This window comes from Furipterus horrens, unplaced genomic scaffold (assembly GCF_987537825.1).
Source record: "Furipterus horrens unplaced genomic scaffold, mFurHor1.1.pri manual_scaffold_11, whole genome shotgun sequence".
NCBI classification, from domain to species: domain Eukaryota; kingdom Metazoa; phylum Chordata; class Mammalia; order Chiroptera; family Furipteridae; genus Furipterus; species Furipterus horrens.
In genome coordinates this window covers 82,785,536-82,803,588 of record NW_028327181.1, presented here as the reverse complement: position 1 = coordinate 82,803,588, position 18,053 = coordinate 82,785,536, and the positions used below count along the sequence as shown (strand labels likewise).

General features: G+C 35.5%; 1 protein-coding gene across 1 annotated transcript in view; it reads left to right on the top strand.

The window, feature by feature from the left end:
* Positions 1 to 5,048, top strand: part of LOC149998634 (vacuole membrane protein 1-like) — an 84,970-nt gene extending 79,922 nt beyond the window's left edge. Inside the window, exons 8-9 of the mRNA XM_090257569.1 lie at positions 4,416 to 4,496; positions 4,935 to 5,048. Of these exons, the coding sequence (XP_090113695.1) occupies positions 4,416 to 4,496; positions 4,935 to 5,048 (195 nt within the window). The remainder of the gene's footprint in view (positions 1 to 4,415; positions 4,497 to 4,934) is intronic.
* Positions 5,049 to 18,053: the final 13,005 nt, after the last annotated feature.

Sequence of the window (18,053 nt, the reverse complement as noted above, 5' to 3'; positions counted from 1 at the left end):
GGCAGATAACTTATAAAATTGTTGAACAGTTACCATTACATTGATAGTAAAAGGTTAACTCCAACAAACATGAGCTGTTAACCAAATAGGAATTTTCTGCTTCCTTTAAAAAGATCTTGAAATTTCATGTGGTCACTTATGAAAATGAAACCCTTTACTATTGCCATTTGAAAGTAAATGTTATTTCATATATTTAGATCCAAGTTGACATCTTTAGATTCAAAGATTGATATTTTGCAAGCCGATTATAATTGGTAATACAGTTTCTCTTCTCCCTTAATCATAAATATATAGTATTGCTTAGGAAAAAGAAATGTGAAGCAAAAGTAGTGCAGAATATTCATAGTTAAAGGCTTTGTGAGAATGATGATGATGATGATGATGATGATGATGATGATGATGATGATTCCTTGAAATCTCAGTGATAAGGACTTAGCTTTTCTTCATGTGTCTTCTTGTAGTCATTGGGAAATATTCCTAGTGTCTCTCATTCTTAGTTTCAGAAACATGATTGGCTGTATACACAATCACTGTCAGTGGAAATAAGAAGGATCACTTTATTTACTTGTGTTTTGTTTGTTTTTAAAAAGTGGAAAATGATATGTGATAGCCCATTGTAAATGTGCGCTATTTATTTAAGTAGAGCTAGAGAACAAAACTTTCCTCTCAGGCCCTTAAATTGTGAAATAGGTAAATGTTGTGAAATGAGAATCCAGAGAAATGAAACTATTAAAAGGAATTTGGTTTTAGTTGCACAGATTTTTTTTTTTAAATGAAGAATAACAACTGAGGAAGTAATCAAGTTAAACTTACTACATTGTTCCCACAAATACACCAAAACCGTTTAAATGAAATATTCATTTTCTTTTATATTTTATTTGAATATTGAATACCTAGCATACTAATTTGTTAAACTTTCCCTCTAAAATATTGTTTTTTATTATTGGTGCATACTTTTTCTTGGCTCATTTGTTTTATTTGATGGCCTAAAAAGAATAGCAAGTTTTGTTTGAAATGGCTCTTTTAAACTTTAGTAAAAGAGGAGTGTTTTGCTGGTTTTGGGTATTTGTATACAGTGTTTATTTGGGGTTATTGTCAAGTAATATACCCACAGTACAATTCTCTCTATTTTAAAGCTAGTGGAAATATAAATATTTCAATGCCCAGAATGTCATTTTAAAATCAACATAAGAAAAAGTTGTCAAATTATGCAAATAATGAAAAAGGTACCAAGTTATTTACAAAAAAAACAAGTTTTAAAACTACAAAGCAGCAAACAAGGAAAGCACAACTACATGCAAAATATTTTAGATAAATACACAAGAATGTTTCAGCAAAAGTATAGTAAGAAAGCTTCTAAAGCCATATCAGTAAATTTTAAATATGACTTTAAAGTGAAATAAGTTTAAAATAAAAACAAAATATGGTTGTGTTTATGAAATCTAAACATGAACTCTTTTACTATTGCAAATTATTTTAGATTTGGTGTAAATACTAATGCAGTGATTCCCTGAGTTTGTTTTAATTAACTAACAAGGAAAAAACATCAAGAAAATACTTCCTTGAGCTGCATATTCTGCTGTTAGTTTCTTGTAATGAAAAGTTATATAGACTTCATATTAGTTTAATCTGAATAAATGTTCATGGGTGGTTTAATGTATAAGTGTAATTTCAATTCTAAGAATATTGTGAAAGACGTGGAAAATAAATTATAGGAACCGAAAGTAGCATGGTCACTGTGTGCGTGTGTGTTAAACACATAATAAGATTTATGAAATCCATTTTCAGTATGTGATGTTCAGGCCTTTTTCAAAAGTAAAACCTCCCCACTAAAAGGCACTTAACTTGTGTTCCTTGTAAGATATGGCAGCTAAAACATAATTTAAAAAATGAGGTTAAGGGAAGTTTTCACTTATTTGGATAGAGTAACTCTTTTTCCCTCAAATAAAAAATCTTGAACCATTGTTAAGAATAATTGATGTTGGGCACCCAGGTATCTGAAAAAACAAGGAGTCTATATTCCTTTGTTCTTGTATGATTTCTGTTAAGTAAAGAAATTCTGCCCCAAAGGAGTAAAATGGCTCCTTACTTTGAACTTCTATAGGCTTAAATACATTTATCATTTTGTATATTAGGTGATCTGCATAATGTTTAATTATTTTTTGTATAAGCTCATTGGTATAATTATACCTATTTTCCAATTTAAGTGTATGTCTATCTCTAATAGAACAAATACCATCAATTTAAAATGATGGCACTAACATAGTCACCTGGTTTAAATAAATAAAAGATTCTGAAGTCTTGAAATTAAGATAAAAAGAAACAGGTCACCTATAATATTATATGTCAGCTGTAATTGAATTAAAGAAAAAAGAAAACAGAACACCAAACCTTCTAAATACTGTTTATTTTGTTTATACTATTTCATGCAACAATCTAATTTTCTATAATTTCATATATTGAAGAATACATAAATCCTGTGATAGAAAAATGTTCCCACATATGTCTGACTTGGAAAATACATTTATAAAAAATGTATTGTCTTTAAAATAAAATTTGTTTAGTTTTTATTTCTTTTTTTTATAGCAATTGAGTACTTTGTTGCCTCTTATTAGAGTGAATTTGCCTTGAAGATATTAAATGCTATAAAGGAAGGGTTTTCCTGAATTTATATTTTTAACTCTTAGGCTATAGTAATGAAAATTTCATAACTAGTTCATAATCGAATAGTATTGTTTGATATTTTTAAATCTCAAAATATCTTTTCATTATGGCTTACCAGTTTTTGTTTAGTGCTTCTTATAAATTACAAATTTAGTAATTTGGATTGTGTAAATTATTCAAAATAAGAGTATAATTTCTTTTAATATATGTTATTTTGGAAAACTAAATTTTATTATATATTCTTAAACAGTTTTTAAATCAATAAAAGCAGTATTTTACCCTTAATGCACAGTTGTTAATTTAAGAAGAAAAATTAAATCTTCAGTTAGAAATCTCAATGAAAATGGAAAGTGGACTTGACTGCAGGAGTTCAGTTGTTTAAAAATCTTAAATCCAAAATAATGACTTACTGAAAAAATAAGGCTAATTCCCAAAAGAAAAATTCTCTCTTTGGAAACAAATGGTAAAATTACAAAATTGCACTGTAGAATTAATTAATAATTAATTTTGGGAGCCTATATACTTAAACTTGAAAGTGTTTAAATTGACTGTTAATATCTTTTGGTTTAATTCTTTTCACTTTCTCACCATCCTCAACAAATAAGTAGGAGGAAGGTATTATTATTTTTAATACTTATAATGTTGTAGTAACTTACAGGGTTATTCTACATATTATTTGTTAAAGGTCTTTTGTTTGTTTTTTCAAGTAGGAATACACAGCTTCCATTGTGGTGTATAGGAGTGCTTTAAATCCTCTTCCTATTCTATGAAGGAACTTTCTTTATATATATATTTTTAATATTCTGACCTTTCTGTAGAATTGTTGCCTATTAGAGTACTAAACTGAGGAGAGAGGAAGAGATTCTATGATGTGAACACTTTTTAAAAAGACATTTACACAGTAGCTAACATTTTAAAATTTTGATTGAAATATATACCATTTCAAAGTCAGAAAAGAAATATAGTCAAATTTCAAATCGGTACTTTTAAGAAAAATAAATACATATATATACTTGTAGCATCGGCATGTGAAGGAAGAAAATAGTGGAATAAACTGACCAGCCAAATGCATGTTTCAGCATCAGAAATGGCAACAGAGAAATAAAAACAACACTGATTTCAGAGTCTGAAGAATCTGCTCTGTCTACACCCTAGGATTCTTTAAAAGTCTTGAGTGAAGTATTTGTGAAAACATTTTATAAAAACTAGCACAAGCTGTGCAAATGTAGGAAGTTATTTTGCTTTTGAGTATAATGAACGCTTAGTTATTACCACATAACTTTTCCATCTTCTGGCTAGTAATCAGCACAGGTGTCTTCATCGGCTGTCTTGAAAAATCATATGATTTCTTACCCTGATATTAATCAGGGAGTGAGTCTGGCAAGTTGTAAAAGGGAAGAGAAACAGATGTGGTAGGCCAATATTTTGAAAAGAATGAGTTGGTTCATGGTTAGTTTATAGCATTTTGTTCATCCCTAGATAATCCAGAGAGGATCCAAAAAATAAAATAACAGTGTTTTGGCTTATTCTTGAAATCTGGTACAAGTTTATCAAGGATGTAATTAATAGTCTATCAAGATTTTATTTGCATGTTTTCCAGGGCAACCTGTAATTTTAAAAAATAACTCATCTTACTCATTAATTGAATCAGTGCTTTTAGATGGTGAGACATTTAATATTATAAACTATGAGCAATCATCTTTCCTTCTTCCTTGTACTTTTCATTAATGTTTTGATATCCTTTTTTATAGGACTTTGCCTCTCGGGCTAAGCTGGCAGTTCAGAATCTAGTACAGAAGGTTGGATTTTTTGGAATTTTGGCCTGTGCTTTAGTAAGTAAATTGTATTAAAAGTGAGAAATTCCAATAAATGGTAGATTTACATTTTGTTTCAATTTATTTTTAAAGATACATGCCTGAATGAACAACAATGCTGTCACTTTTAAGGGGTATGTAATTTTATTAATCATTCATCTTACTCATCAGATGAGCTTTCTTCTGTTAGATAAGTTCATATTTCCTGTATTAACTTTTAAGCATTTCATCAGGCCATGATGACTTCAGGCCTAAGTGGCTTGATTCAGTTAAAAACAAAAGAGACAAAATCCATCCTGCCCATGAAGAATTTATAATGAAGTGCATTTAACCAGATAACAATGACTCCATTCTTTCCAGAGTTATAGATAAGTAGACTTCTTCTTCCCAAGTTTCAGGCATTAGTTGTAAAGAAGAATTTGTATAAAACTTGTCTTAAATGACATTAACACCTAGTTGGATAATTGGAACATCAGTGGCAAAGTTAAGGACATCTTTGATTACAGTGGACTAAGAAGCCCTTTATGTCAGAAGCTTAGTTATAATGTCTTCACTATGCTGTACACCTGAAGCTAATGCGAAATAATATTGGAAATAAACTGTAGTTGAAAAAAAATTTTTAACTTAGTTAATGTCTCAAATTGCAGTTTTGTGAAATTGATGTTCTCTGATGAGTTAGTATTTATCCCAGTCATTTTCTAATATAATAAAAACAATTACATTTGAAATGGAGCATTCTGATTGAAGTTTTCTTTGGTTGCCTATACACAATTGTTGGTAGTTCACTGATGGGTTTGGCCAGAATAACTAGAGCACCTAGTTCATATGATAAAAGCTGGCATTATAAGTAAAATACACAAAATTATTGTCTACTAACACAGCTATTTTCTCCATTACATACTAGAACATTAATACATCTTTGAGTATCCTCTTCCCACCCTTAGCAAAGCAAATGGCCAAAAAGGAGATCATTGGGTGCCAAAATACTCACCTGATATCAACATCCTAGAGATATTCTAAAATACACATGTGCTTTTATCACAGTATTGATCTTAACTGAGTGATTTACAGGTCTGTTGTAGTGTGTTATAGTGGAAAGAATTGGCTTTGGAGTCAGGCTTACTTGAGTTCCTAAACCAGTTTTGACTCTTAGTTAGCTATGTAACTTCCGTCAGGTTACTCTGTTTGAACTCTAGGTTTTTAATTTTCAAAATGGAGCTATAAGGCATTCATTACAAAGGCTGATGTGAAGATTAAGATTATATATGTGGGTCCTTTTCTAGTTCGTAAGTGTGATGATTAGGTGTTCACGCTTTTGTGTGAGGTGGAGCCTGATAAAAATTGTAATTCACAGAGTTGTAAGGGTCACATGAAAATATATAAGAAATGACAGTTATAAGGCTGTGAGATGATACTGTTACTATGTGGTTGTAAGACAAATGAAATTGCATAAAGGCTTTGAATTTGGATGGGAAAAACAAAACTGAGTTATTGAATCCAAGTGTTACTGATAAAATACTTGAATTCTAATTTAGTATGATCCTGTTTTTAAAAGGACATATGTGACAAATATTTTTTTAAGTAACTAGGCCTTTCTTTGAAAGTTCAAAAATGACATTATATGAATTAATTGACTTATAAATGGTTTGGCCAACAGCCACAGGGACAGAGTACTTCTATGGGAGAAAAATGGATGAAGCACTCAAAAAGAGCTTGTGGTTTCTTTACATTTTTACATGAAATTGTCTTTTAGCAGTCTTGAAATGTGGAAATATTTGGAAAAGGTATTTGTTGTGAATCACTTCTTTGTCTGGGACTGAATATTCAAAACATCTGAATCAGTGCTCTTGTATTTCCACATTTTTTCTTTCTAAAATGTATCACACAGCCCCACGACCTTGGGCTGTCATAAAATACAAATAATGAGTTATTTTTTTATGTTGAGAAGTAAAAGTACATCCACCCATAAATATATTTGTGAATTTACAAGAATGTTGGCCCTGTGTAGATGAGAGCACTTTCTAGATAATATTATCTGCGTTCCACCGTGAAAAGTGGCTCTCCTTAAAAATTAGTACTTCCTCTTACCCTACCTAGCTGCATAGGTAGGCTAGAGCCCTTTACTCCATAATGATTTTTAACAAATTGTCCTTTTAGTACTTTTCAAAATGTTTAGATTGATGATAATTCATTTTTGTTATCCAACATAACAAAGTAAGATTTTTCTGATTCTTTGGCTGCTTCTCTGGAAACCAGTTTTGCAAGTTCATGTGTAGTATGTGGAAAACAAGTGTCTGTAAGTGACTACTCAGGGAAGAATTCACTATGATTATTTTGGGAAATTGTGACATTCGTGAAATGGGCTTGGAGAAACTAACATTAAGTGCCTGCTGTGTACCTGTCACTGTGCATGACAGTTATCTATAATTTCTCTTGAAGTAGAGAGACTAAATTACTGAGAATACTCCAAACCAACACACACACAAAAATTAAAGATGACATGAATATAGAAATGGGGATATTTTACAAATGAACTCAAATGCAAAGGCTTAAATTAGTTACTCAAGTCGTGCAGCTAATAAATACATGATGCTGGAAGGATTCTTTTAGCTCCAGTAAATAAAGCAACTTTCAGTTAAGGAGAATAGAATTAGAATAGGGTAGAATGCATTCGGCCTAGGGTGTGGAATACAGACAGGTGACATACCAAGTCCACGGGCTGCTTGCTCTGATATGACCTGAAGTCCATCAAGATGTATTGGCAGCTTTGGGGAACCAAGTTTTTCTGTTCCCCTATAAAATTGGTCCTTTTATGATGTTGAAAATGATAATGAGTAAGATTAACAGGGTATGTTAATGCTAGCCTGAGTAGTCACTGTTGTGATTTGAAGACACGGGCTGCAAAATACTTAGGGTATATCTGGGATAAAAGACGGTCTGGCTTACGCAGTTTAGTCCACTCAGGGCATCTGGATCTTGGTATAGATGCCACATTTTAGTGTCTGCTTCTCAGCTTTTTAGCTTGTAAATTTGAAGTAGTAAGTGTATATCTGAATGGACACCAGAGGATGGAATTATTCTAACCAAGTTCACAAACCAGAATACCAATTTATTACTATTACCAAGAAAAATATTACTGTACTGTGATCTGGTTCCCCTTGTTTATACTAATCAGTGTTGGATTAGTCTGCTAGGGCTACCATAACAATGCCATAGACTAGTTGACTTAAACAACAGACATTTATTTTCTCCCCGTTTCAGAGTCTGGACATATGAAATTGAGGAGCTGACAGGGTTGGGTTCTGATGAGGCCTCTCTTTCTGGCTTGCAGACAGCTGCTTTCTTGTGTCCTCACATGGACTTTCCTCTATGTGCTTGCAGAGAGAGAGGTGTCTGGTGTCTCTTTTCATCTTCTGGTGACACTGGTTCTATTGGATTAGGGCCCCACCCTTACGATCTCATTTAACCTTAACTACTCCAACTACAAATAAAGTAAACACATTGTTCAGGTAAAGATATGGTAGTACTGCCATGTTGTGTCTGTATGCAGTTTTATTTAGTCACGGGTGCAAAGCAGAATTATGTACAGTAGTCCCTCTCTATATGGCTGTTCACTTATCGTGGCCTCACTGTATTGCAGGATTTTTAAAAATATTATATTTATCGTGGATTTTTCACTGTATTGTGGGATTTTGCGGTACTGTATACATATGTTGTTAAAGTTATGTAGGTTTAAGAGTATAGAATGTGTTTAAGAACATAAGTAGTGTTTATAAAAGTGTGGAAAAGGTTAATAAGGGAGTGGGAAAGGTTAATAAGGGACTGGGAAAGCTTTATAGTGTGTGGGAAGGGTTTATAAAGCCTTAAAATATATATAAATACTAAAATAAGTGTAAGGTTCCTACTTCGTGGATTTTCACCTGTCCCGGGGGGATCTAGAATGTAATGCCCGTGATAAGTGAGGGAATACTGTAATGTATCACTGGATTTTATTTTGCTTTATTAGCTCCTCAAGAGTTATTGATCTATGAAATGGCAGAGAATGGAAAAAATTGTGACCAGAGACGTGTAGCAATGAACAAGGAACAATATAATGGAAAATTCACAGGTAAAGTATGGCAGTTTGGAGGGAGAAGATCTATGGGTTTAAATTATATGCTTTTCACTGGAATAAAATAGAAATATATCTATTATTTGTTATTTTTATAGTAAAGTAATATTCTATGTAATAATACAAGGTTCTTATATAAGATTAATTATATTTTGTTTACTCTTCAGAGTAAATTAAATTATGAGTCCGGGCCTATAAGGTGATTTTTTTTCACAGTGATAGTCGAGGCAGCCTGGCCACCGTCACATTTAGTATTCTAGGTACAAGATTATTATTGTTAATTTTATTGTATGAAAAGTATTTGGTGCCCAATTTCATGATGCTATTTTGTAACTTTAGAGATAGATTATAAATTTACTTATTACAGGAACCCTAAATTATATAATTATCAAAAAAGTCAGAATATGATTATTGTGGATTTATTTCAAAATCTTGAGACAAATTTATATTTTAACCAAATTTGAAATTTGTGGGGTAAATTGCAGTATGTTTGACTCTTATTCATACATATACCCTGAAAATTACAGAATTTATTTATATAGATGATTTAACAAAAATCTTTCCTTTGTATATTAAAGGAAAATGAAAGGTTTTCCTTTTCTGTTCATTGTAATGGATTTCCTTTTAACTTCTAGATTGTTTAGCATCTCAAACACATCACAAATTACACTCCAGTATGGTAATATTATTATAGCAGATATTTTCTTCTATTGGAAGAGGTGTAAGCTATCTGAAACAGTTGCCATATGTTTGCTTTGATCACTGAATGGCCTTGCAGAACACATTTTGTAGCACTGATCTGCCTTCTGGGTTACTTTGCCAATAAATTTTACATTGTTTCACTAGGCGTTTCAGGATTAAGAGATAGGCATCGTATATGTCACGGTCTCTCCCATTAGTAGCTTTTACATGTTTTTTTGTCTTTTCAACTAGCACATTTATATATGCTCCCCCTACTGCCTCACCCCCAGAAATTTAAAATTAATGTTTCTATGACATACTCTTCTTCTTTACCACAGGTTTTATTTTTTACTAAATATTTGCCAGAGGTTGTGCTATAACTGTACATGAAGACCTTGTTCTTTATTCAGGATGCTTAGTACTCCATTGTATGAGTATACCATACTAGAATCATCCCTCTGTCCTCTGTTGATAACATTTCAGTTGTTTATAATCTTTTGCTAGGACAAATAATGCCTCATTGAATAAGCTTGTACAAAACTTATTTCTCCTTACACCTAATCATTCTTAAAAATAGAATTATTGGATTACAGGGTACAGTAGGTCCCCTTATTTATGGGGGAAACATTCCAAGAGGATGCCTGAAACCATGGATAGTACCAAACCCTAAATATGCTGTTTTTCTTTCATGCATTCATATGCTTTATGGCTTCTCTTTGGCGTATCCGAATTATCAGCATCACTAATCTTGTGCTTTGAAGCTATTATCAAGTTAAATAAGAATTACTTGAACACCAGCACTGTGGTAACTGCAGTAGTCCATCTGGTGACCGAGACAGCTACGAAGTGACTAGTGAGCAGGTAGCAGAGACAGCACGGTCAGCGCCAGATTTCATCGCATTACTCACAACAGTGCGCAATTTAAAACCTATGAATTGCTGATCTCTGGAATCAGACCAAGGCTGACCATGGGTACTGAAAGTGGAACCATGTATAAGGTGGGGCTACTCTATGTGTATTGCAATTTTGATAGATGATGACAATAATAACTAACCTTAATTGTGCCCTTAACTAAGGGTCAAACTTCTGAGAGCTTTACTATATGAATTAATTTAATCTTTATCATGACCCTATAAAGTAAGTACTATTTTCGTCTTCATTTCAGAGAGAGATAACTGAGGCATAGACAGGTTAACCAACTTGCCCAAGGTCACAGGACTAGTTAAGCGCCAAGACCAGGATTTGGAACGAAGTAATTTGCCTTCACATTTTGAGCTCTAAATCACTTTGCTCTACGATATAAGCTAAATTGCACTCCGTAGAGGTGGGATAATGTAGTATTCCAGTAATGTACAAAAGAGAAACTTGTGTCCTAACAGTAAGATAATTGCATAAAAAATGTTAAGAGTTGTCCTAGTGTGAACCACATTGTTTTTTTGAGGTTCATATGCCGTCATTCAAATGTGGGATGGGAAAGTAGACGAATTATGAAAGTGATCGGAAAAAGCGAGCATTTTGTTTTAATTTCCGCACTAATGTTTTTCAGATCCCTCTTCAATGAATGAAAAGAAGAAGAGGGATCGGGAAGAAAGGCAGAATATTGTCCTGTGGAGACAGCCACTCATTACCTTGCAGTATTTTTCTCTGGAAATCCTAGTAATCTTGAAGGATGGACCTCAAAGTAAAGAGTCTTCCATAATCTTTTATATAACTCTTATTTACTAATTTTAGAAATCTTCAGCAAGCTCCTACTCCCTGCCACCTGCTTTATGAAATGGATTGAATTTAAAATGTTATGGGAATATATTTATTTTCCTTTCCCATAGTTTGCAGAAAAATAGGTTAAGGGAACATACTATTGACAGTTGACCGCTATCTCATGTTGAATCTTTTATGCAAAACAGAATACTGAAAACGAGATTTTTTTTCTGGCTTTGCTTTAAGGAGGAAGACCTGTGTATATTGAATACACTGATTCTTTAGTAGGACAAGGTTCGGGATACGTGGCACTGTTACTGACAGTTTGAGCCAATGAGAAAAGACTGCCAAGAAAATGTGTTCTATCTTGAATTTAGTACTTGTAAGCCCTATTTCAGACATCATAAAGAGGAAGTGGAACTTTTACTTGCCTTATCATTTTTGGCTTGCCTTTCCAAGTTATTATCTATAATATCTTGCATTTTTATTATACTTACAATTAATAAAACATTTTGTAACATTTTTCAGTTCATTTGATCTTTAAAGCAACTCCATAAAGAAGCTAAAACAAGTATATGATTATCATGATTTTTAAAACAAGAAACAGAATCAGACTGGTTAAGTGTCTTACTCCAAGTGCAGTATTTAAGGAACTTGGGATTCTGACCCAAGTCTTCTGACTTGAAGGCCAGTGCTCTCCAGTGTATTACAGTGCTTCTCCTAATTAGAAGTTTGGTGTAAATAAGATTAGTCTTTGGATAAGGGAATAAAATTGAGTTCTGTAGCCATGTATCTTCCCTGGACCCCTTCTATACCCCAAGAGACCATAGTGATTAAGGACAAAAGAGCTCATCCCAGAAAGAACTGATCCTGTAACTGAGCTAAAAAAACCGAACTGCTTTGACAGGATATTGTTTTTGAGAATGATGAATCCTGAAAATGAAACTGAGCTATTTCATTAATTTTTTAAAATATGTTTTTAAGATTATGGCATCGTCAAAACACTGTGGTGTCTTGTTTACTGCTGCTCGCTGTGCTTATAGCTACGTATTATGTCGAAGGAGCACATCAGCAGGTAAGAGGTTCGGTAACTGCGTTTCTGTTCTTTTACCTTTCCGCATCCCAGCTTCAAAATGGGACTCCTGCGGATGTCATAGGGTTTCTACTCTTAATGTTTTTAGGCTTGATTTTGCTTTTTAAATTTATCTGAAAGTATTATTCCATAGATGTACTGAACGTTCCACATTAGCACACATTGGCACACAACCTGCCAAGTCTCTTAACCCACCTGCATTCCAGGTGCCTGCCTAAATTTAAGCACAGAGCAAGAATTATTTTTCTGTATAGGGCCTTTTGTTCTGGGGGCGGGGATGTGTGGAAGCAGTGACCAAGCTAATGCTTTGGTGGGTAAGTGGAGAAGGGCATGTCCCGATGAAGACCTGTTAGCCGTGGGTTTTAGTCACGCTCACCTGTGATGGTAGCAAGACCACGAGCACACAAAGAGGTAGAGAGGGGGACTTCCGGCCAAGATGGAGGCTTAGACGCACATGCTCGGCTTCCCTCTACAACTAGAGAGGAATACAACTACTTTAAAACAAAAGATAACTAGAAATTCCAGAAAATAAAACTACACGGAAGCCCAACGTATGAAGTTATAAACCAGCGGCGCTCTTTGGGCAGGTGAGAGCAAAAGTGGGCGGTGCTGTTTGCGGCCGCACCAGGGACAGCGGGAGGGAGAGCAATCCCAGCGGCAGGGAGGACAATCCCGGCTGCAGTCAAACCCCGGCGGCTCGCGACCCCAACGCTGGAAGAAGCAGCCACCACATCGCCTCGAACAGTGAGGCCCAGGGGGCAGGAGGACAGATCCCCGGTCTCCTAGCGGAATAACTGTGTGAATCCATCTTGGACCCCCGCCCCCACACAAACCGCCACAGGGCTGCGAAATAGGTTGCGGATCGCCAGTGGACGCTGGGCAGTGACGACAAAGCGCCGGCGAGAAAGGTTGCGGATCGGCGCAGGTCGCTGGGTTGTGACGAGTACGCAGGCACTGCCCCCTATAGCCGGCCCAAGAAAACAAAACGCATCTGTCAAAACGAGGCAGACTACTATAGAAATCCCGGTGGCGCAGCTCACCAGGCAACAGATGAGGAATCTGACAGATGAACAAATAAGAAACCTGTCAGCGGCTCAGTTCAGGGCCATTGTTATCAGGTGGCTTACAGAATTCACAAAAGATCTGGAAAAAGATGAGAAAGAATCGAAAAACACGCATACTGAAAGGAACAAAACCACATACGAGACAGATGGTGAGGAAATAAAATCCAGAGTTCAAATCAACAAACCAGAACACAAAGAAGGAACAAACAGTCAACCAGTGCAGAGAGAAAAAACGGGAAGCAAGGAAAGTGATGAGAGGATCAGAAACCTCTGGGACAGCTATAAAAGGCCCAACATAAGAATCATTGGTTTGCCAGAGGGCGAAGAAGATGAACTAGAAATTGAAAAATTAAGTGAAAATATAATAAAGCAGAACTTCCCTAACTTGGGGAAGGAAACAGACTTACAGGTCCAGGAAGCACAGAGAGTTCCAAAACAACTGGACCCAGGGAGAACCACTCCAAGACACATTATAATCAAAATGTCAAAAGTTAAAGAGAGAATCTTAAAAGCAGCAAGAGAGAAGAAAAGAATCATGTACAAAGGGGTCCCAATTAGACTATCAGCTGACTTCTCAAGGGAGACCCTGCAGACAAGAAGGGACTGGCAAGAAATATTCAAAGTAATGAAAATCCAAAACCTACAACCACGAATACTCTATCCAGCGAAATTGTCATTCAGAATAGAAGGGCAGAGAAGGTGTTTCCAGGGCAAAATAAAACTGAAAGAGCTCATTAGATCCAAACCACTGTTATATGAGATGTTAAAGGGACTGGTTTAGAAAAAGGAGGATCAAAACTATGAATACTAAAATGAAAACTGCATCACAAGAAACAACAACAGAAGCTAGGGAATTGAAACAAAGGCAAACTAAACAGGCAACAAGAGTGGATAAAGAACTATAGGTATGGGGAGCATATTGGGGGGAGGTCAGCAGGGAGGGGGAAGGGGGAGAGGGAGGGAGATGATATAGGAATTAAGGAGCATGGTAGGAGGGAATGGAATAGACAGAGGTTGAGAAGAACTATATGCACAACTAATGGACATGGTCTAAAAGGGGGGGGACAACTGGAGGGAGGGGGGCCACCGGGTGGAGGGGAGAAGAGGGAAGGGAAATTGGGACAAATGTAACATTATAATAAAAAAAACACATTAAAAAAAAAAATAGAGAGGGGAAGCCTCGTGCTCCCTCTGCATCTGAGCAGGACATGGTGGGGACCATGAACGTGAGGAATCGCAGTAGATCTGCAGCGAGTGTAACTGAGTGGGGTCTTCCAGCCTTGGTTTTTCTTCAGTACCTGGCAACTGGCCCTTGGGGATCAAGGGAATCATCCTAAACATAGTTACTCTATTTCACGCTGTGGAATGTCCTGAGTCAATAACGCCCTTTAAAAACATACCTTTTCTCCTTTTGTTGTGTTGCCAATCAGGTTTAAGTTGGGGTTTATTTTTCTCCTCTCTGAACAACATTCCGATATTTGCTGGTTCCCAACTTATTTGACTGGCATGTAGGGCTTTGGACTGACAAAAAGCTGTCCCATGAGTCCTTCATAATCAAAAATGGTCTCTTCTTTTTTGACAGATGTAGTATATTTAACAAATGCAGAAGGCTCTTTCATGAGAGCATTACAAGAGCATTTAAAGAGTGAACCCAAAGGGGAGAAAATTGGAACTGTTGTAACAATATAATCAATAAAAAACATTTAAAAAATAAAATAAAAAAAAGAGGAGAGAAAAAAAAAAAAAAGGAGAGAAAAGAGAAAATAAAATAAAATAAAGAGTGAACCCTAAGGGATTAGTAAATGAGAACTGTTAAAAAATACAGTTCCAGAAATTTCATATTAAGATTTTTATAATGTAGTTTTTGTTGAACTAAAATGAATATAATGAAGTGTAAGGTCACCATAACGATAAAATTTATTTAGGAAGCCTAATGTATTGTCACTTGTTTCTCTTATGTGTATTTAGTCAAGGTTCGGTGTTTGGGTTTTTGTTTGTTTGTTTTGTTTTTCCTTCTTATTTCCAAAATATTATTTAGAGAAATTTGGGGGTTAGAAGCTTAAGAATGCAAAATAAATTTGACTCTCCATTGTGTGTGTGAAATTATTAGTGACTTACATTTTCCAGGAGAAAACCAGAGGCTGAAAGAAATCCTCCTGTGCTATATCACAACAGCCACGCTCGACCCACTGGTGCCTGTAACTGTGGAAGGAAACAAGCACCTCGAGATGATCCCTCTGATATCAAGGCAGCTAACTTTTATCAGGTGGACTGGATTTTTTTCTTGTTTCTTTTTTTTTTCCTTTTTTTCCTGTTAACTACCAATTGAGTAAAATCATATTTTCAGAAGTAAAATATCTAGAAAAATAAATGTGACTGCTGTGTGGTATGTAAACAAGGGAAAGTTATTGACATGTACTTATTTGCTTACTCATTAATTGTTGATCTTTTCTGAATGAAGACTTTTTTTGTGTTATATTAAATGAAAAACTCTATAGCCCCCACCCAACCCCGCCCCGCTCACTTCTTCCTTTATAGCTTCTGGAAGAAAAAGGTTATGGAAAATTGGATTGTATCAATTTCCCAATATTTGCACTAATGCTAGTGTGGCATCAAGATGTTTAATAGACCCTGAAACAGACTGGTCACTGTGCCCTGTGTACTGGTACTTGTAATCTGTTATTGTCAACTGTAATCCGAGTGCCTAAAAGCTATTGATGATTCATAAATTTTGACCTTGTATCTCCCATGCATACCCTTCTCAATGAAAAACATGAAGGACAGAGGTCTTGTGCTATCCTCCACCAGAGGGAACAGCCGCCTCCCTTATCCCCCAGACAAAATACAGTGTCCTGGATAGATTTGTTCCGCCGTGGTTGTGAGACCTCTGCTGGACAGAATAGTTTCCATCCAAGCCTAGGGCGTTGGAGGCAACTCTGCCTTATGCACCAAATAAAGCTATTCCTGGAAAGAGAAGTGCAGTTATAATGGGAAGAGGAGGACGGGGAGATGACACAGCTCAAGCATCTGTTGGCTTTGAATATGAAGACTCTTGAGGTCAGAGGTTTATGTGCTCAGGGCCTGACAAAGTAGTGAAAGTACTAGGAAGTGGACCAAAGGAATCAGCTGTAAAAGCCCTGAATAGTGATATGCCCTTATATATGCTGTCATTGTCTCAGGGCGGAGGGCTAAAACCACATTATGCTCAACTTACGGGGCTTTTTGTTGTGGTTCCTGATGCTCCTTTGCAGATATTACTAATGCCTCAGGTGAGAAATTGGCCCTTTCCGTATTCAGAAACAAAAATGCTGTTGCCAGTGTTTGGGTTACTTTTTTTCCTTAATTTTATTTATTGATTTTAGAGGAGGAGGAATGTTGATTTGTTGTTCCACTTATTTGTGTATTAATTGATTATTTGCCTCTTGTGTGTCCTGACCGGAGATCAAACCTGCAACCTTGGCACATTGGGACAACACTAACTGAGCCACCTGGCCAGGGCCTGATGCTTGTTTTGATTGTTTTTAAAAAGTACAGGATAATGGCAAAGTAATTATTTAATTGAGCAGGCCTTAATTTTAAATACTTTTTATACCTAATATTCTTTTTCTTGAAAAATAAATTATGTGTTAATCAGTTCATGCCATCAATTCACATCAATTGGCTGAGGCAGAACTTGAAGTTAAAATTTGTAGAAAAGCAGGGTAATATTTGAGCCTAAATAATGACGTATTAGATATGATTAAAATTAGGAGTGTACCCATTACCTACAAATCTATTGTTTGTTTAGGCGTTTACCTTTCAGGTGTTTCTTATTGAAAAATGAAAAAAATAATTCTATTATCTGTTTTTCGGGTATAACCAGGCCCACCACCATGTCCAGTATTCTACCCAGGAAAACAAGAAATCACTTTCCCACCAGATGGCCTCTGGGTTTTGAGATTTCCTTAAACATATGTGACAGAGAGAGAGCCATGTTTGCCCCCGAAGGAAAGCGTGCAGTTAATGAGTTACAGGGTGCTCCGTGGGATTCTTAAAGCAGTAACACAGTAAGTGTGTTCCAGCCAGTTCATTTCTAGACTTGAGCTGGTTTTTGTTTTTGGTGTATACGGAGTTATTGATTTGGTATGTGTATACAGTGTTTTCTTGAACCCACAGCGGGTTTTGTTTACAGAAGCTCAGTATTCGGACAATAATTGTTCTACTGTTCCGTGATAACATTGATATTTATTGTCAGTGGGGCTACAACTCTCTAATAAACATCGGTCATTCTAGAAAAGGACTTAAAATATATGGTTGATACCTCTGTTTTCTCTTGTGTCTGTGTCACTGTCCATAATAAAACATGTTTCTATCAAAACTAAATGTTGCATAATCATGTTGAGCCAAAACTTTGTTACTGCTAAAATTATGTTTTATCTGGGATTTTCCTTAAGATGCTGTTCCTGAAATTATCTTTTTTATTTATTTATTTATTTATTTTTTATTTTGGTTTTTCAATTACAGTTGTCCCCTTTCCCCCTAATTTCTCTCCCCCACCCAACCCACCCCCTCTCCCGCAAACATATCCCTCCCCGTTGTCCATGTCCATGAGTCTTTTATACGGGTTCTTTGACTAATCCCTTCCCTTACTTCTTCCCCTTCTCTCCCTCTCCCCTCCCCCCTATTGACTGCTATTCTGCTCTTTGTTCTATTTAGTTCCTTTGTTTGTGTTGTTCTTCAGTTTCCTGTATTAGGTGATATCATATGGTATTTTTCTTTCTTTGCCTGGCTTATTTCACTAAGCATAATTCTCTCTAGTTCCATCCATGTTGTTGCAAATGGCAGGAGTTCCTTCTTTCTTTCTGCTGCATAGGACTCCATTGTGTAAATGTACCACAGTTTTTTGATCCACTCATCTACAGATGGGCACTTAGGTTGTTTCCAGCACT